This window comes from Calypte anna, chromosome 12, assembly GCF_003957555.1.
Source record: "Calypte anna isolate BGI_N300 chromosome 12, bCalAnn1_v1.p, whole genome shotgun sequence".
Lineage (NCBI taxonomy): Eukaryota > Metazoa > Chordata > Aves > Apodiformes > Trochilidae > Calypte > Calypte anna.
In genome coordinates, this window is record NC_044258.1 from 378,383 (window position 1) to 399,126 (window position 20,744).

The window sequence follows — 20,744 nt, forward strand, 5'->3', positions numbered from 1 at the left end:
CTTGCTGTGTTCCTCCCAAAAGATGCTTGCATCTCCTTGATGCATGAAAGGATACCTGTATTTAATGTGCATATTAAATAAGCCTGTAAATTCTCACATAATTTTACATTTAAAAGTACTATTTGAGGCGTGTGTGTATATATAATTTTGTTAGATGCACGTACAGAAATAAAACAGTCTTTGCTCTTCCCTTTTGTACCTCCTCAAGACATGTAATCTACAAAGCAGGAGAACTGCATGATAAAATGTGCCAGAGTGGAATGCGTAATTATTCCAGAGGAGGGAAAGTCAGTTCAGAACTTGTACTGACATTCTTAAGGGCAGCAGGAGTCTTCTTGCCATGCAATTACATCAGCTCTCTGTGGCCCAGAGTCAATGCACATGCTTTCCCTTTCTAGTAAAAAAATAAAAAAGAGAAGAAAAAAAAAAGGTGTGAAAAATGCTAATGCCTTCAAAAACATACTGTAGAACAAAGCTGAGTAAAGGAGTATGTATTCTAGTGTGGTGTTCACCTGTAAGTGACCTTGAGTTTAAGGGGAGAAAAGACTGAGACATTGGACTTGTAAAACAACTGTTTCACCCCTTTCATAGATTAAGTCATGGCTCACAAACAGACAAAAAGCATCTAAATAAGAAAAAGAATGCTTCCTTGATCCTAGTTCAGAGACATTCCCATGACAGGTGGGGCAGAGGCCTTTAAATTACAGGTCTCCATAGACCTGAATTTGTTACAATTCCACCAAACAAGAGAAGGCATTTTCACAGTAAACAGCAGTGGGTGCAAGTAGCAACATCCCTTTCCAAGACTGCTCCAAGATGGATGTTGGGTTGGGATGGTGCAGTGACAGCATCAGAGGTAGGGTCTGTTTTTACAGAAACACAACCCAGTTTCCTGGGAGTCTTGAGATGAAGCACACAGCACTTACTGCTAACAAATGTACTTAAATTATACTTAAATTGTCACCAAGACAACCAGTTCAGTAATGCAGCACAGCTCTGTCACTTCCAGGCAGTAATGAGGCCTGGGTCAGCTGGTGGGTAGGGAGTGACCAATTTCCACTTCCCCAGGAGGAAAAAGACTGTTTCTTTTTCCTTAAGAGGGAATGTCTGGCACTCATGGCCGTCTGGTGGGCTCTCCCCTGTGAGAAAAACTGAATATAGCACCTTGGCAGAGGAGACTTTTTGCTCAGTTCTAATGGCAATCTCTTAGGAGCACACCATGCCTCTTACTGGAGGAGGCCAGCTGCTTGTGTGGTCTCAGGCTACCCATGGCCAAAGTCAAAAAAAACCCCACCATAAACAGGGAAAACATACCTAAAAATATATCCATGCTCCTGACACTGTTGTTAATGGGGACTGCAAAGAAAGAAAAAAGCAGAGACTCCAGGAGCTTGGCATGAGCCAGCCAAAAGTATGAAGCATTCAGTGATGATAGATACAGTCAGGATAGAAATCTACTGTTTAAAGGGCCCATCTGGAAGATTTACATAATAATCAGTTGGAGAGATCTGTGCAGCAGATCTCCAGTTCAAGCACACTTGGCAAGGAGGGAGTTAACTTATGGTGTTCTGCACTTAGTGGAAGGATGCTTTGCCCCCTCTTCTTTCTTTGTAGAGAAAACCCCCTCCTAATGTATTGTTCCACATTGTGGGCAATGCTGTGAGATGCTCACGTTTTATTACAGTGGGAATGCAATAAATAGCTACTTCTCTCACCCTGACATCTGATTATCTGAATTTTTTTTCCCAATATCTCCATTTTCCACAAACATTTCAGCAGACTTAAATGGCAGAATTCTCTGTGAAATACCTGAGGGGTAGGAGGAAAGAAGCATCAGTTTGTCCTGTTGTTCCTTAACTACAAAACTACAAAAAAATCTAACATCCATACACCACATTCATTCTTTAGGTGTTCATCTCCACTCTCCTGAGCTACTGTAAAAAAAAACTACACAGTTTAGGTTTCACTATAGCCTCAGAAAGGCACATGGCATGCTAATGAAGCACAGCTCTTCATTTTAATTTATGCCTCTAAAGTACCTTGTAGCACTTCTTCAATACTGAAGTCTGTAACTGATGGAGCAGACATAGCTCTTTTAAGTTCCTATATTATCTGACCTCTTAAAAATGGTTGTCACTCAAACACTTGTAAGAAGCTTTGGAAAAGGAGCTCCCAAATTAAAGAAATGGTTAAGTACCAGCCCACATGCATTACTTCTTTCTTTTCATTTTGTTTCTCATCTGGTTCAACAACAGTTCTGTATTCTCTGCCCAGGTGCTTTTAAAACCTACTTAATCTTTTACCCAAATTTCATTTTAGTTAAGAAATTGAGAGAAGAACAGAAGTGGTCTCGTTCCATTTTTCACTACTTACCTGAACTATCCTCAGGGTGTCAGGAAACAAACATAAGCACCAGATGAAGACAAATTCAAATCTTGCCTTTAACCAAAAATTCAGCTATGTCTTAGGGCTTATAAACCCTTAAATGAGATTTGGGTGATTTGGATTGGTCAGAAAAAGGGACACATATGAGTGAAGTAGAAATGATTAAGGGGGGGACAAATTCTCACAAAAAACAGGTGTAAAGAGTTAAGCTCCCAATTAATCCCTTTTCAGTCTTGTCAGGTTAGCTTCCATTTTACCCTGTTCCTCTTACCCTGCTACCATCCATCACTTTTACAGAGCAAAAATTTAGCCATAAAGCCAGGAATCATCTTCTCTATAATATAAATCCTGTACTGGGAAATTTAAATATCAAGTAACGTGAAGTGGATCAGTTCTTAAGCACCACATTCAGCCTTGGAAGTTCTGAGCAAGTTATGCTAAAAAAAGTCAAAACTCCAGCCTCAGTAAAAAAATACAAAAATCTCTTTGTTTTGTTTTTTTTGTTTGTTTTTTAATTGATCTTCTAATTCTTTTAACATTTTCTGTGGGGAAAAAAAAAACCAACTCCTATCTCATCCCTGCCTATCTTTGAGTAAAGCAGGGGATACTCCTTCTGTTGTTCTTGGTTTATTTTAGATTTAGAGAACACACTTGGTGCTCTACACATTATGTGAACTCCTTCTCTTTTTAAAAAAAAGTTAAATTTTATTTGCATTCTTTCTTGAAGTAATTTTTGGGCTGCAGGGATCTAACTACAGCTGAGCAAATCAGCATTTCATGAAATGTAATGCAAAATGTCATCTTGAGATGGAACATTCTTCCTTAGAAAATGAGAAGGGATTAGAGAAAATGAGGAAAGCAGAATTTTGCAAATCTGACATGTCTGAATATGCATTTGGAAAACTCAGCTGCCTATGTTGAAAATTCTGATGTGATATTTTAAAAACACCTTAGAAGATAAAAAAAAAATTTTAAAGTCTTGTTTAGAAATGTTGCCTACTAAAAAATACTTCTATGTTGGAGGAAAGTACTGCTGTTCAGCACCTGAATTCAGTTGTGCCACCACCTGTGACAGGTAAATCATCTTTCACAAATGCCTCTGGGTCTCTAACCACTTCTAGTTATTTTTTTGCTATGGAAAAAACAGAGCCTGTAGTGAACCTCCTCAGACACCTGCACCCAACCCAACCTCACTGGAAGCTGCAGTTGATGGACAGCTTGCTAGGAAATTCATCTGTAGTGTTCAAGCAAATGCTGGCAACAACCATGTCAGTGCACAGACAGCACGCCCTGACGTTTTCAGTTTGGTAAATAGCTTTATTGTATGGGATCTCTTCATTGAGACAACGTTGGCCCAGAGAAGTGACTTTGTTCTTCAGCAGGAAGTATATGAAGTACACACAATATTTACAAAGTACCTTAGTACTATTTTGACTAATTTTTACTAGAGAGTTAGTGGTTGTTTCAAAGGCAGATTAGTCACTTTGCCCATAATTATAATCTCATGAAATCTTCTTCAGAGTTTTGAATTGGCTTCAGGCCTCATGGTCAGAAAATGGCTCCACCTCAGTCTTAGGACTCCACTTGATTAGTGGCTCCATGGATTTCTTTTTATACTGAGTGAAAGATGATGGAGTGTTGCACATGGAAACCTGTGGCATTATAGGCTGCATCCCCATGGAAAAAGTGGAAGTGGAGTACAGCTGGTTTGTTCCTAGGCTGGTGTTGACACAGATGAACAACCACAGCCACTCCCATGATTTCTGCAGCCCCGGGTCGCGTCACACCAGGGCATTCAGAGCACAGCCAGTTTAATGAAGGAAGACAAAATGCACAGTGAATGTCTGAATAGGCTTTTTTTTACAAAACCTCATCTTTCTTCTGATTAGTATTTTGGAGATGTGTTCTAGATTGCCTAAAATTGCCTTAACCATGAAGCAGCAGCGTGCACCAGCTTGTGTGTGACACGCTTTGGCACGCTCGGAGGTATAAAGGAGTTTTGGCAGCGTGGAGAAGAGATGTGTTATGTACCTTGTGTGGGAGGATACACCATGCAGATTTGATTGCATCATCTTGCTCTCTTCTTTTCTTTTCTTTCCCTTTCTTTCTTTTTTTTGTTCCAGATGGTAAAACAAAGAGTGTAGTGAAACCCGTTTTCTCCCAGGAAGAGGTGGGAGGGAATTTTATATGAGCGAGAAACTTTGCCTCAAGTGGAAATCTGGGGCCTGGACTAATGAGCTACCTGTAATTCACACTGCACCAAATATTGCTGAAACTAGGCATGTACCAGTCAAGAACCATGCCAAACTATGCATAATTACTATGCTTTCTCTGTAGCAGTAATTAATTTGTGTTAGCAACTTCGATTAATCTTTCTAATCTAAAAGTAAAGTGCTTCTCAGACATGAAAGGCTCTGTAAGTGCTCAAGGTTATTACTGCCGCCCAGTGAAGGGTGTTTCAGTCCGGTGGAGGCTAGGAAGGGGACAAAGCTTTGAAAAATAAATCAAAAATATATGATCTTTATGAACAGAATTCATCATCTAAGCTACAAGCTTCTGTACAAAGTTATGTTCCCCCTGACAGAGAACAGAATTGTCATTAATTCAGTAAGGGAGCTTCTCTGGGGGCTGTTCCACAAAGAGGAGGGTTGTGTGCTGAGCAGAGAGGCTGAGATTCCATCCTATAGAGGGCAATGCTATGTGTTCAACGTTTGAAATGTTGCAAACTTACCCATCAATTGGCTTCAGCCTGAAGCTGGAGGAAAGCAATGTTCTGGGCGTGCTTGTTCAGCTGCCACACTGAGTCAGTCCTCACTGTCAGGCCAAGGAGGGTGTCTGTCAGCTGTGCTGCCTCTGAGTGATGTGGACATGTCTGCTTTTCAGGAAATAGGTATGCTAAGATCATCCACTCAGACTATGTTGACAAACAGAGCTATCAGATGTGAATGTACAAACTAAATTCTGACATCACTGGAGATGAAAGTTTCCATACTTCATTGCCAGCCTCCTGGCCCCAGCCAGGCTCTTCACCCCAAGGAATCCTGCACTGCTCAAAGCACTCATGTCATCAAATGGCAACTGTGATTTACCTCTGCTTCACAAACTATCAGGTCTACATGAAGTAAACTTCCTGAGGCAAACTGATGGTCTCTACAAACCCATTACGAGTCCCACAGGGTTCTGAAGTTGACGTGTTGCTTGTTTTCTCCCTCAGACAGACTTAATATTGCAGTTATTTTTTAAGATGCTGATTCAAGAAGGGAATTATTTGTGATAGTTTATTTTCTTACAGTTGTAGTTTGTGTCCAAACATTTTATAATCATAAAGCTACCCTTCTGATAACAGTCAAAGCGGACAATATATATTGATGTTGAAACAAGTTTTGTAGAAGACATTTCTTTTTTTTAAATCAGGCATGGGACTTTACATTTATTAGAAGGTGCTCACAAAAATAAGGGTAACATCATGCATATTCTTTGCAACTAAACCCAGTTATGGTTACAATTTGGAAAGAAATAGACGTATGGAGATACAGTAGTACATACACACTCTATTTATGACATTAAATTAGTGTACTGGTAACTCTCAGCAATACATCAGAAGTCTACAACCAGCTGATGGAAAGATGGTATAAGGAGGAAGAAAGGGCATCAATTTCTCACATCATTCATGTGGCTTGACAAGAATGTCAGTGTGAACTGCCTCCTGCCTCTGGGAGGCCAGAACAAGTCAAGACTATACTTTTGCAATACAAAACATTTACACACAAAATACACATGCATTGCAATGCACTGGCAATGGGTAAAGCAAGGAGAAGCCCATTACTCAATGCTTTATGAACACAGGTCTACAAAGGCGCCTCAAATGGAGTATATAGTTCAGTCACAGTAAGGCCACAATATTACAATGGATAAGGACCTCAGAATTCTGCATTTTGTGTCAGTAATGGAACCCTTCCTTCTTTATACATTTTTACACACATTCCTGAATGGTATCTCATCAAAGTCCTTCTGTATGGGGTTTTTTTTTTTCTTTTTTTTTTTTTTTTTTTTTTTTTTTGTAACTTTAACATATTGCTGAATACAACAGTTAGCACAGCAGAGAAGGGTACTGCCACAGGGAAAACAAAACCTATGTAACATTCACGTGGTGTTTAGACTAGATGCTAGGTGCCTTGTGATGAAGCTGGCTAATCAGAAAAAAGACTGGCAAAGGATTTCCTCAAGTTTCGAATCGTTTCAGCTTTTGCTTCATCTTCATTCACAGACGATCGGAAGAAGGATGACTCTGTGAAACTGAAGGCATTTGTCAAAGACTGCGACTTGCTGCAAGACAAAAACACAACATGTTTTGTATGGTCTACCAGCTTCCACCCACACCTGACCTGTATAAATCCTGAGAAAAGCAAAAATGCCCCTGAGGTGCAGACAGTTTGCATGTGAGTAAAACGTCCGCTCGACATGGTCAGGTGTAGCACACAGAGCTGCTGCAACACAGCACCTTCCTTCCCTGCTTTCACTTGAGGAGGATAATCCTTGAAGAACAGGCTGCTTTTTATACAGAGCTGAAACACTGCATTGCAGTTAACTGTACCACCTAAACCAGAATTTGGGGAAAAAGTGGGCTTGCCTCCTAAATCCAAACCACCACCCAGCACGGGATGACTAATAATTGTGTGTGTTAAGGCTGCAGTTACACACACAAAAAAATTAGGTGTAGTGGCAAGAGTCTGAAGAGTGAATCCTAAAGTTGTAATGTTCTCTCTATATATACATCTATATGTATCTATATATATATATATTGGACTTTTTATCCTGAAATGGGCTTAATGACTCCTTATATTTTTCAAAGAATCCCCAAATCAGATATAATTTTCTTGTCTCTAAGCAATGCTGTTCTGGTTTTAGTGCTATCATGCAACTACAGTATGAAGCCCCTGTGAGCACGAACAAACATACAAGAAGGCAAACGTCTGGAGTTTAAAACTTTTAACTCACAGCTTCTCAGACAGAATAATATTTAAGAAGTAGGCTTGAATTTATGATAGAAAACACTAATGAGCTTTAATCTCTCGGTGAAGACATCCATGCATTAGTAAAACTAGTTCAGTGATTTCATTTTTATCTCAGTACAATAATGGGGTTTCAGTTTTGGCTATAGAAAAACTGAAAGACTTTTCTTATTCAGATTGCCTTATACTCCTCATGGTTTGCAGCTTCTCTGCCTCTAAACTAATAATGTACAGCAAACAGTGCTACAGGCATTTTAGGTTTTTCATAAATTATAGTTGTGTTAATGAGAATAGACTGATAAATGTTTGTTTGTACTCAGTGAAAGAGGGAGGGTGGGAAGCAGCACTTGACTTGATTAGTAACACAATAAGTAGCCTAATTAAATATTTATTCACAGATTAATAACATGTACATACAGGTTAGGCAACAGCATGTGGGCGAATACAAAGCGTACACATGTGAATAGATAGAGCTAATTCTACAGGCAGGAGATCTGAGTCTTGGGGTGGACCTAAAACTGCCTCTGAAGAGTTGGAAAAGCTCTTCAAATGGCTTGCATCATAAAAAAATGTTAATTTCTCCTCTTTTGTTTTATTTTATTTTAGAGACGACTCCACCTGAAGAACAGAGAAATTAATCTAGATTGGAACAAGGATCTAAAGGAAAGGGAGAAAGCTGGGACACATGTGGTACAGTTCTTCTGTGCCTGTTCTTAACTGCTTTTCCTAAATGTCAGGGGTTCACCAGTTTAGTTTCAAACTAGTTTATAGTCATCCACCTTGCTTATGAAAACTGACTTCCCCATTCTCTATGTATACTTAAAAAAATGGACTAATTAACTTTCATAATTACAAACACAAACCAGAAATGCACCAACCTAGGAAGGCAAGGAAAATGCCGTCACCTCTGCCTGCTGCCACCTAACCCCTCTTTTCCATGGAACTGTGCTCAGGCCTCAGAACTGGTTCACACTGGTACGAGCATGTGAGTGGGTAGAAGAAGGGGATCTGTGTTAGGTGGATGAAACAAAAGCTCCATGCCTGCCTTTGTACTTCCCAAATTAAGCAGAACACGTCTGCAACTCCACTGGCAGGAGAGAGGGTCAGGACTGCTGGGTTGAAAACCAGCAGCTCCTTCCTAAAACCTCCCCTGTGTTTGCTGTTCCTTGGCTTTAAGCTGTGAGAAGGGCTGTTCCTCCAGCTCCTTCCCATACCCTCGTCTGCAGGTGGCTCCATCCAGCAGCGTGCTGGGCACAAAGGGACCTTCCAGGAGTGAGAGCAGGAGGGGCAGTGTGTGTGTGTGTGTCAGTCTGCAGAGGGCTGGTGGGGACAGGAACCAAGCAGCACCCCCTGCCCAGCAGGGTGATGGGGGCTGGTCCTGAGACAGGCCTTGGGAACCTGCCCTCTCTGCCTGAGGAACTGCAAGGTTCAAAGTTGAAACAGCTCAGGCTTCCTCTTCTCTGTGCAAGAGTACAGCACACCCAGATCATGAGTCAGTGGCAGAAAATAATAGAAAGATGAGTTTCCAGAGCTAGCTGGGGCAGCAATTGCACAACTAGTAAGTTGTGTAGTTTTAGTCAACCAAAAGTTGTCTTTGTTAGACAAGTAGAATTTGTCTAGTGCTTGGGATGTAACTAATGACCCAGTCTTATCACTAACAGAGGAAGCTTTCTGAAAAGGTTTAAACTCATTGTAGACTTGGGTACATACAGACACATTTTGCTGACTCTCAGAGCAACTCCCAAATTAGTTATGACAACAAAACCTGATTTCTGAGGGGGAAAGAAAACAGATAAAGCAAATCTTACTTCAGCTGTGGATGAGACTGAGGCTTCTGTTGGGGAGCAGGCTGTGGAGCTGGCTGTGGAGTTGGCTGTGGAGCTGGCTGTGGAGCAGGCTGGGAAGCAGGCTGTGACGCTGGCTGTGGAACTTGCTGTGGAGCAGGCTTTGGAGCTTGCTGTGGAGCAGGCTTTGGAGCAGGCTTTGGAGCTGACTGTGGAGCAGGCTTTGGAGCAGGCTTAGGAGCTGGTTGTGGAGCAGGCTTTGGAGCTTGCTGCGGAGTAGGCTTTGGAGCTGTCTGTGGAGCAGGCTTTGGAGCAGGCTTTGGAGCAGGCTGTGGCTCTGCTTCCTTTGATAATCTGGAAGGACCTTGGGCCTGGGGACGTGGCTGCTGAGTGGTGGGTCCAGGTGGCCGTGGCTGCTGAGTGGTGGGTCCAGGTGGCCTCTGTGGCTGGGAAGTTGAGGGCTTTGCTGCCTGCCCAGGGGGGTACATGCGCTGTGGCTGCAATGGCTCCTGGCTTTGGGATTGCATTCCTTGGGGTTGCACTGGGCCCCCTAGGTTCAGTACAAGAAAAACTTCATAATGTTATAGTATCAAAGAATTCTTACTAGATTTCATATCCAATACTACAATAATCCTGGAATGCGATTAACTCTATTTGGGAAGCAAAATTCTATGAATATGGACTGCAATTTCAAGCAGTCAATACTTAGTAATCACAGCTGGTACTTAGTAGCTTGCTTGAAGCCCCTATGATTCATCCTTAAAATTGCTAAGAAGTTTGGAATTTATTCCAGTAGTAGCAGTACTGACTTCAAATCAACAGTTACACTCACCATCATTTTGGCCCAGCTCGAGGAGAGGCTGGGAGACAACTGAATACACCAGTAATAGCTATTTCAACACTATACCTTCTATTTTTCTTAGTACTTACTGCAGTTCTGTTCCTTCAAACTTTCAAAATTATTTCTGTAATATTCCTCTTAGATTCACACTTACAGCAGTAAAACAACTTTAATACTGAAATTATTGTTAAAGTTTTTTGATAACTTATTTAATCCCTTAGCGACTCATCTCAAGAACATTACAAGAAACATAAGGAAGTCATTACTAATTCTTTACCAAAGAAATCTTTCCACTGAGAAGAAAGCATCCTGGCAAAATACTGTACCAAGTGTGAAACTACAACGTGTAGTAGAGACTTGGGTTGTGAAATCCATGGCTGAAAGATGCTACATCATCACACAGGGGTTTCTTTTCTGCTTTCTGACTGAAATAGTGCTGTGTCAGATACCAGTGGCCAATGCTGCTTTTATCTCCTGCCAGATGTCTGAATGAGGTTTTTTGGCTGATGGTTGGTAGGACTGAATCTTTATTCTTGCATGTGACAAGGCACACTTGACATGGGAGTTAAGGGGAAGAGAGGACAGTTTGAAATTCTGAGCAATTTGTTTGTATAATGTCTCAGTCAGTTTTGCTGTAAATATGACAGAAGACAACTCATCCAGATGTTCTGAACATGTGGGAATCTTTAGTCTTGCACAGATAGTTAGCACACATAAAAGACTTAAATCTCTGCAGGTCTCTAAAAGAAAACTTCCATATCTGGGAGTGCTGCTGCAATCCCTTATTATTTTTTTTTTAATTACTCTTACAGTTAGCTTTCCACTTACTATATGAGATTCCAGTGTATGTGTGTAAGAAGAGCATGTCCTAAAGCTTCAGTAAGTTTTAATACAGTTGTAGCAGTGTGTTGTGTAGAAAGATAAATAGCTCGTACTGTATGTTAAGGAATGTGCCCTCATTGTTTATTAATTTGAACCACTTTTGTAGGAAATATTTGAAGGTGATAACATGGTCTTGCAACATCTTAATAAGGATCATTTTCTTATTAGTCTCCTCTCACTCAATATTGAAAACCAGAAAGGTTTCTTTTCCCCCACTTGTACATACAGGCTTGAATGCCAGAAACTTTACACTGAAGACAGATATAACTTTCTTTTATTGCACATTAAGCTGTACAAGATATTTCACATAAAAGATATACTGCTGTCACACTTCCAGCATTTGCTCACTTTCTTGCAGCTGGGTTGTACAAAAGGCAACAATCATGAAAGAATCATTTTACCAAAAATAACTCAACAAAACTGAACATTAAGCCTACACTGTAAAACATCTGTTCCCTGTTACCCACAATATTGCACCTAAGCATGCTTACATGCAGAGAGACATTTTGGCTTGCTTCTTGTCTGTGGGATGTAGTAGTAGTGTGTGCCCTTGTACGAAACTCTTTACAGTCAATAAGCTGAAGTCCTATCTGAAACAACCATCTCTCCCTTGCACACACAACTCACCAGTGTCGTGTGAGAAGCACTTGTGAATACTTGTGCTGCTACATGCAAGAAATACCAACTGCTTTAAATAAAATCAATCATCAGATTCATCTCTCCACCCCAGGGCAAGTATGGTTTATTTGCTTTTATGGTGTCTGGAGGTAAGGATTTTGTGAACATGATTCTCAATGGAATTTTCTGAATTGAGAACAAAATAGCCAATGCCATCACTGGAATGATCACTGACCCAGACAAATGCTGATCACCAAAGCAAAATATTCATGTAACTTACTGATAGGTAGTAAACAGTAGCACTTACCACAAACATTTAAATAGCTAATTATGCATACCTTAATTCTCATCTTACCAGCCAGCTTGTACAAATAAAAGAAACACTAAGAATGATGATCCTCACTGATAATTTTTTTCCAGTGTTTGTAGGGAAAACACAAGTAGAACATAAGCCTGTTTTCCCTTTAAACAAAATTGTTTGCACTAAACTCATGGCCACTACTCATCTTTGCACATATTCAAGATTAAAATTACAGTTTTGTGGCTTGCTTGTGACTCAGCTTTATGGTATGCTAGCAGTGTGCAGCTTCTGATTCCAGGCTGGATGAGCTGCCTGCCTGTGTGTTTCTCCCAATGTTACATTATAAATTGGTTATGCAAAAATCACAAATAATTTACCTACAGCTAACCTAGCAGTTGTCAGGCATCTCAAGTCTTTTTTGCAGGTTTGATTTCAAGCAGTTATTAAACCCCCCCTACTCATGTGGATAACGCTGGGACTGACTTTCCTTCATAGCTATCTGGATATTTCCAGGTTAAAAAAACAGCAGACCTGAGCTGGTAAAGAAAACCACTGACATTTTTGTCTTGCATTCTCATCTTAGGGCAAGATCCCTGGTTAAAGGTGCCTTGGTCTACCAACTCCTAACACCTCAGGATTTGACAAAAATGAGCTTGTACAGGAAGTTTAACAGTCCTTGAGGTACTTCTCGCCAAAGGACCTGGGATGTAGCTCTCAGGTAAGCATAAGCTTTTTGAAAGTATTTGCATTAGTTTTCATTAAAAATCTCCAGAGATTATTAATTCAGAATGACAACAAAAGGTACTACTTAATTGAAATAGGATACATTAACTACTCACACTTTCACTGAGATATTGCACATAGGTGGCCCATTTACATAGCTTTGTAGCTAGTAATTTAATGCAGAATTACTAAAAATATGAATACCAGTATGTAAAATAGAAGATATTTAAAATATTCCTTGGGAAGAACCCTCTCCTATGGAGTCACTGAAATGTCAGACTTCCACTCGTGTATAAGTAAAACTCAAAACAGTAACAAATTTTATAAAATTATAAATAAAAAGCCTCGCTAGCAAATTCTAAGATAGACTTTTAAAAATATATCTGCATCACCTACCTATCTGTCATGCACACCCACGAAAAAAATAAAGGCTATGAGTACAGTGTGCACACACTCACAGAGTAAGCAAAAGTATTGAGATTTGAACCTTGGCGGTATTTGAAACTCAACGATATAGAATACTCCAAAAATACTGTCTAGCCATCCATAATGTACAGTTGCACGGGGCTCTAAAGAGGCACATTCTTTGTACACTGTTGACAACAGCCCTGAAATCACAAGTTTTACAGAGAAAGGTAGGGAAGCATTACACGCACAGACAGGAACAAGTAAACAACCAGACGGTATAGTTGACACTGCATAGAAAAAACACAGTCCAGGTCAGCACTGAAACAATGCAAAAACTGAACAAAACTCTTTATGTTTGCTTTTAGGATTGGGTCTTTGTTTCTTTTTGTTTGTTTTTTCGTTTTGCTTTAACCCTTGCTTTTAGTCTCAATTATCTAAGTAGCCTGGACTTGTTTTGGTCCTACTGCAACGCCATTACAGTCGAGAATGTACTGTAAACAACCTTGAGGTGGTGGTCGCTGAGGTGGGATTTTGTTTGGCTCTGGCTCCTTTAGTGATCCACTCTGGAAAATACATTTGAAAACAGAAGAGAAAAAAAGTTAAGAGTAACTTACTTCCAATTTTCCACTATTTTGTCTTCATTTTCATTAGGAATCTCCTGGTCGGTTGGTTGGTTGGTTGGTTGGGGCAGAGAATATACTTTTAAATTTATTCCAGATACACTTTCTCATTTAGTTGCTGTCTGACATGATCTATATGAATTCTGGACAAACCTAAAGCTGAGTTCTTTAAAAAAAAAATAAATTGTTTTTCCCTTTGCAGTATGTGGTGATGATACAGGGGTTGCCTTCTCAACTCTTACCTCCATTTGTGTATGGTCTTGCTCCTTCAGGTTCTAGCACCTTGAACAATTTTTCATTATCTCATTGCTTCTGCTCTCTTTTTTTTTTAGGATAGACTAAAACAGACTTCAACAGATACCTCCGTGGAATTTAAGAAATAATTTGGTTTTAATTGCATTCACTTGTATCTGGAAGAACTAGCACAGGGGGGGATTTCCTCTTAGTGATAATCTCACTTTGATTTGCTGACTGGAAATGGGAAGGGAGATGGACTACTCTAGGCTCTAGGTTAGCTGGTTTGCTAAGCAAAACAAAAGAAGGAAGCAAAAACCACAGACAAATAATAAAAATAATTGAAATTACTTCATGCTACTCCATCTGACATGTTATTAGAAACACATGTAACACTTCACTTTTCAAAACAGGAGATTTGTTTGGCAGTATCCTTCTCAAATGTATACTTGTCGAGAGGAAAAGATGGGCCTGAACCAAAACCTTGGAGCAGAGCACCCTCTGGGAACATTACTGCTTGAATCCAAACCTTGCCTTAGGCCCAGCTCTAATATTTTGAAAAGTGAAATACATTAAATCATTGGATGTAATAGCTTAGTTTTTTCCTAAGGATCCAGAAATTAAATTGCCATCTGTCAAGAGGGAAAAATCCCAGAACATATTAAATAGTAAATGTAAAATTAATTAAATATGTTTCTTGCAAAGCTTAACGTTGTTTTTTTTCCTGACAGATTTGTATTTCATCTCAGAACTACAGAAATAAATCTCAGTGATTTGTATTCTGCACAGCAATCAGGAAGTTGCATTGTTTAAATTTTACAAAACAACACTGCTGTATGCAGCTGTTGCAAATTGCTGTCTGCTTCAGCTATACAAATAAAAAGGACAGGAGAGGTCCAGAACTCTTACTGTCCAGAGTTACCAGCCTTCAGACAACCAGAGGAGGAGTAAAATCATGTACAAAATGAATGAGGCAAAATCTGATCCTTATATCAACTGACCCGGTTACACTGCTCTCTGGAAGCATCATTGGAAGGATGAGAACAGACAATTTCAGAAGGTAAGACACAGCCACAGGAAAATTTTTAAGTGCTTTAGTGTGGGTTAAAGTCTTCTCTGCTTTGTTTCTCACCTCCCTCTAATTTCCTGAACCACATGTAAAAGATGACATTCTGTGCTCTGGGTGTTCCAGTCACATTAAGTACCTGTGGTATCCACTCTAATGCCTCGGAGCTGGCTGAAACAATACACATTTACATCAGAAACTCCTTGGAGACTGGGGCAATTAGCCCAGAGTGGAAACCTGGAAAAAATTGCCCTAGAGGAGCCAACTCCTTTCATATCCCAGTGCCATTGTTCTGCTGCACCTGGCACCTTCCTCCAGCCTGCAAGGCACGGGGGAAGCTTCTGTCTCCTGTGGCTGTGCAGTGGGGCACAGGAGTGCTTGGGCTTAAGGAACAAGAGGAGTCTTCTGCTGGAGATCCAAGCAGATGGCATGGATGTTGTTAGAAAGCATGCATTGTATTTTATTAGGAACTCTGCAACGTTTCTGGGCTTCCAGAAAAGGCTGGAACCTCCCCCAGCCTGGCTCTCTGCAGTGGCACAGGTGACAAGGGAGAATGTGAGTATTGCTCCTTCTCTGCTAAAACAAAATTAAAGCATTGTGCAGGTAAAGCTCATCTTTTGTTTAGAAACTGAAAACACAGGCTGGCAGTTTAAATTCTCATCTACTCTAATGTTAAAACAACATCTGCAGGGCTTCTGGCTCCTCCAGGCCTCCAGGCTGCAGCCAATCCTCCCTTTGCTCCAGCACTGAGCTGGTCTTGGGTTTCATGGCACCCACCACCTAACTTCCCTGACATGACAACATCAGCACTTGTGCAATCTGCATATCTCTCCATCTGACAAAGAAATTATTTTCTCCTAAATTAAGCTTTCAATAAACCTTAGAGAAGCTTACTAATCCTTACCTCAACTGCTAGGAAAGTTGAGAGCCTTTTTGTGTGCTTTCTGCTGGAGATGTGTTTCCCCTCTCCAGTCACTGACTGCAGCTGTCCTGATTTTACCACCCACACATCCTTTTTTTCACCAGCTATCACCTGGTGCTTCCAGGAACCTCACCCACACTCCAGGCCAATCACATGGGTATATTACTTTTGTTAATTAGCCAACCCACCCAGGCTGACCCAAAAAGACTAATTAGCATTGCATTCCTAATTGAGAAACCTTACTCATGGTGTTTCAATGGTCTGCAGCAATCCAGCCCTTTTCAAGAGTCTCTTTCAGACAGTCAGAAACCTTGATACTTGATACTGAAGAACAGGCTTTGAACCACTCTTGTTTGCTGTCCTGAGCCAACGCTGTTAATAAAATCCAGGCTTCTTCTGAAACACCAGCTGTTGGCACATCAGCTGCAGCATGTTCCCTCTCACCTCTCCCAGGTGCTGTGCCAGTGGAATTGGAAGAGGTGCTAACTCCTCAGAGACAACATGATCTCTCTGAGCAGCAATGCTGGACTAGACCTGTCCTGCAGATGTATTCACCTCTCTTGACTTTTTTTTTTTTTTTTCCCCTTTGTTGCCCAGCTTAGAAGCTCACCCTCACACCAACTGTCCCTAACAGATCCCTCCTTTGGATGCTCAGGGCTGAAGAGCAAAATTAGTAGTGCAGAAGCTGGAACCTTCCATTTTCAGTATGGTTTAGGATTACCCTACATGAGGTCTTGGTAACTGCTGCTGTAAGGAGCCCCTTTGGTTGGAGTTTTAGGGAGCACACCTTTCACATCATATCCAAATTCCCAAAGAGAAGGGTTTGCTGATGTTGACAGCAACTTACACACAGCTGCTTACAGAACCCCTCCTGTTCAAAGGGGATTTACTGTTTATATAACTTAGTCTTAAAAGCACAACTTCACTGGTGGAAACCTCAAGGCCACATGAATGCTGCAAGTATACCCAGGGTATAACAACTGAAGCTTTGCCTGCAGAATGGTCTTGAAGAATATTGGCTACATTAATTGGCCAGTGAAGAAAGCCCATTGCTTGCTCAGATAGAAGACAGATGTCTCCAGATGTCCTTCCTTTCCACACTTACCTGGAAACAGTCTCCTTGGAATTTTAGGGATAGAATGGGAGGAAAAAAATGGTTTGTTCTTCAAAGCACGTTGAGTTGGGATTTCATCAGTGGCATTACTTCTTTTTCTACCTTGTGTATTTATATAATGTGGATTGGATTCATCTATACTTGAATTTTGAATAGTCTGAAGAATGTTGAAATGGGTGGGAGCAAAAGCAGCAACTTGGCAGGGAAATAGCCCTTGGGCAAAAGAGATGCTAAACCGAGTCCCAGCAAAAATTGATTTTGATTTGGCTGAGTCTTGAGGAGTCTGTGAACTACACTTGGAGCACGTATAGTTGTTTTTGGGTTTCACTTGGTTTTCTTTGTAATTCAGGAATAGAAGCTTTTCATAGGTATTTCAATATTTGAAGGGAAAGCCATGTTTTTCAGGTCAAGAAGCAGAGGGATCAATTGAAAATTGCCAAAATATGAGCTGAGTTAGATCTCAGAACAGAACAAAATAAATAGTAAAAGAGTTAAATAAAAGGAGACCTAGGAAAACCAGGGATTCCATAGGAGAGAGCTAATTTAGATCACTTAAGTAGGGCATCAGGAGTAAATGGTTGTGTGAAGAGTAACAGATTATGATAATTACAGGAGCAGGGGCAAGAAGGGAGGGGAGATAAAAGCTAAAAATGAGATGGAGGTAAAAATCAAAGATCTCCCTGGGCTCATATTGGACAGACCTGATATTCTTCATCTTGGAAATCAAAACCAGCTGACTCATGAAATCCTGAAATACAGAATGCTGTCCCAGGCATCTCTAACAATTGGAAATGTTCACATTACTCTGGAGAAGGATAAGCACTAATACTACAGGAATTGCACTGTGGGTAAGGAAATGGCTGCTGAGGAGCCAGGCATTTGTTTACTGATGAAACAGTAATGGGAAGGAAATAACTGGGATGTGGAACTCAAGTAGAATTTTCATTAAGCTGGCACAAAAAAGATACAGAAATGGGAGACCAAAATATCCTAAAGAAAGAATGAAATTGATGAGTGGACTGGAAAAAAAAAGTCAAATAAAGAAGTGGGAAAGAAACTTAGATGTAATGTCCAAAGAAATTTATTTATGGACTAATTACATGCATCTGTTAGAAATGCAGAGCTCAACCACTGAAATCTAAGGGGAAAGATTTGTGCAGTGAAAAACCAAAACTCTTCTCATGCACTGAGTGAAGTATTTCCCATAATGAAGCTGTGTGCCACTGACATCACCCCAGCTCCAGAAAGATGAACATGAGCTGATCTGGCAGAGAAAAGTACTCTTAAACTGACCAGGCAGATGGAAGAGTCCATCCCTACTGCATTTGGAGGAACATATCTTGCTGAACTGAGGAAAATGAAGGCTTGGACACAGTACAGATGCTTTTTAGAAATGTATTGTACTGGTAAAGAGCTGGGCAGCAAAGAAGATACCCTAAAGGACATGAGAACCAAACAGCCGTGGGGATCCCTGCTGAAGGTGAGCTGAGAACGAGCATGTTCTGTCCTTTAGCAAAGCACTCAGCTCCTCAAGTGCCTTCCTGATATGGGGCATCCAAACCCAGCACCTTGGTGCTCACTGCTCTACAGGTTCCACCTGCAAGGGACCCTGGGGACACCAACCAAGCAGCTGCTCCTTCAGACCTCCCCCTGGTGACACTGGTGACAGAGCTGCTACATTGTGCTGCCACAGGCACTGGGGGAGCCTACAAAGGTTTGGCTTTTTAAATTTTATTTTCATTATTATTTTATTCTTGGCTTTTTATTTTCAGTTTTTATTTGGCTTTTTTTATTCACTGGGGACTGGCTACAGCTCCAGTGGAGGGACCTTAAAAAGAAGCCACCTGCACTGTGTCTGGGTCTGGTGCAAAGGGCTCCTGCTTGCCATGGGTTTTTTTGAGTGCCAGTGTTCAGTCTTGCCCTGCTCCACTGAGGAAATCTAAAAGATACTCTCAGCAGAATTGATGCCAGCCTAGAGTTCCTTCACATTGAAGTTGTGATAAAGAATTTAAAATTTAGAGGAGCTTTTTTTTTTTTTTTTTAATTACACAACCAACTTTCCCAACCACCTGTGCAAAACCTGTGATCTTCCTCTAAATGGGAAGGGAAAAGGGAAATGACTGCTAAGAGGAGCAGACAAGCATAATTTTTAGTTGGAATTACATTTATCAAAATGCAGAGAAAAATGCAGTGAAAAAGGCTTTAAAAAAACAAACAAAAAAAACCCCACCAAGATCAAAAAGTATTCTAACTTACATTTTATAGACCGAAGTTTTCCATTGCTGGATCACTAATTGCTTCCTAAAGAATATTTTCCTTCTTGAATACTTTTACAAAAGTCTTAAAAATGAGCACCCTAGTGTGGACTCACTGCTGCTGAAATGTACACTCCAGTAAATTTCTCTGAGAGACTGGAACAGGTGACTTCCACTCTACAATTCCAGCCCTATCTTTTATTATCCTGCTAACCAAAAATAATCTCCCCCCACAAAGAGCTGACATTTCTAGGCTCAAAGAATTTCAGTGGCATCGCTGGTTGAAGCTAGAGAGTCCCCTTCCATAAACCCTGAAGAATTCAGCTGCACAGCCTGATTTTACTGCACCTCTGGCTTGAAGCAGCCAGATTTGAACTCCTGGTTTTGGACAGGGCACATGAAAAGCCTGCAGCCCCCCAGCAGCTTCCAGGCAGCTCCTGTCAGTGAAAAAAAAAATAAAAAAATTGTTCTTATAGGGAAGGAAAGAAAGTGGCCCATGTGATAGGAGAGAGCTCCCCCTGTGTGCTACAGCAGCTGAGCCCCAAAGGTGTGTGGGAGCCTCTGTACCAGACAGACAGACAGACTGGGGGACAGAGGGACAGCATCAGAAGACTCAATTGAATTAACTTGCCTCACACCTTTCCCAGTGTCCAGGGATACCTCTGGCTACAGAGAGGACATGGAACCCCCTGGGGTTTCCTTCTGTTTGAAGCTGAAAGGAAAGTTTTGACCCTTGAACCAGGAGACTTTGCCCCTGGGTGATGCTACCCAGCATCTGCTGCTTTTTAAAACAGGAGATGGCAAGTGGGCCTTGCAGGAGCAGGAGGAGATCTGCAGAACTTCAGCTTGAACCACAAAGACCTATCAGTCCTGGATCCATTCAGAACTGAAGTTTCTGCTTGGGAAGAAGAAAATCTGGCAGACAGATGTCTCAGTGCAGTCTTAAACCCCACGTTTTACCTTGACAGCGTTGCATCAGTGTTACAGAACAGTGGAGTGTGAGGGGGCAGGGAAAAGAGGTAGAGCAAAACTCTACTTTTGAGAAGTTTTGAGTTTTTGAGAAGAACTCTAGAGTTGAGAAGTCAGTGTGTGAACAGAGCAGAAGATTCAATCAACCTCCCTCAAGATCTCCCTCAATGGCTTGCTCATGCTTCTCTTCTGGCCTCTCCTGGTGCAGCACAAGTACACAGCCAGGCTCAGGAGGTACTGATTGGGCTGGTCAGATCTCTGACAAGCTTCCAGGCTTTTTCCAAGGAGTTCAGAGATTCTGGAGAGTTACAGACAAGCAGCAGAAGAGAAGAGAAGCTGGATCTGCTGGCAGGTAGCCAGAGGGAGGGCTGCTCCCCCACCAAGTTAGTGTCTGAAGCAGTGAAGCAGGGGGCTGTGGAGGTTTGTAATGTGTATTTAGCACACGGTCATTATTCAAAATAAACTCTGGCAGTGGGTGCTGGGGAGAGGGATGGATCCCTTGCAAGCCAAACACTGAGTAAAGCCAAATAGCTTTGCTTAACAGGTTATAATTTAAAGGTCAGAGAAATCAAATAAAGAAGTCAAGCAGAGACAGAGAGTGATAACAAAA

At 41.1% G+C, this 20,744-nt stretch overlaps 1 protein-coding gene across 1 annotated transcript in view; it reads right to left on the reverse strand.

Moving 5' to 3' along the window:
* Nucleotides 1-5,793: 5,793 nt before the first annotated feature.
* The window catches only part of SYN2 (synapsin II), a 120,481-nt gene continuing 105,530 nt past the window's right edge, over nt 5,794-20,744 (reverse strand). The window contains exons 11-13 of the mRNA XM_030458618.1: nt 13,457-13,517; nt 9,206-9,731; nt 5,794-6,711 (exon numbers count right to left, since the gene is read on the reverse strand). Of these exons, the coding sequence (XP_030314478.1) occupies nt 6,576-6,711; nt 9,206-9,731; nt 13,457-13,517 (723 nt within the window). The 3' untranslated portion in view covers nt 5,794-6,575. The remainder of the gene's footprint in view (nt 6,712-9,205; nt 9,732-13,456; nt 13,518-20,744) is intronic.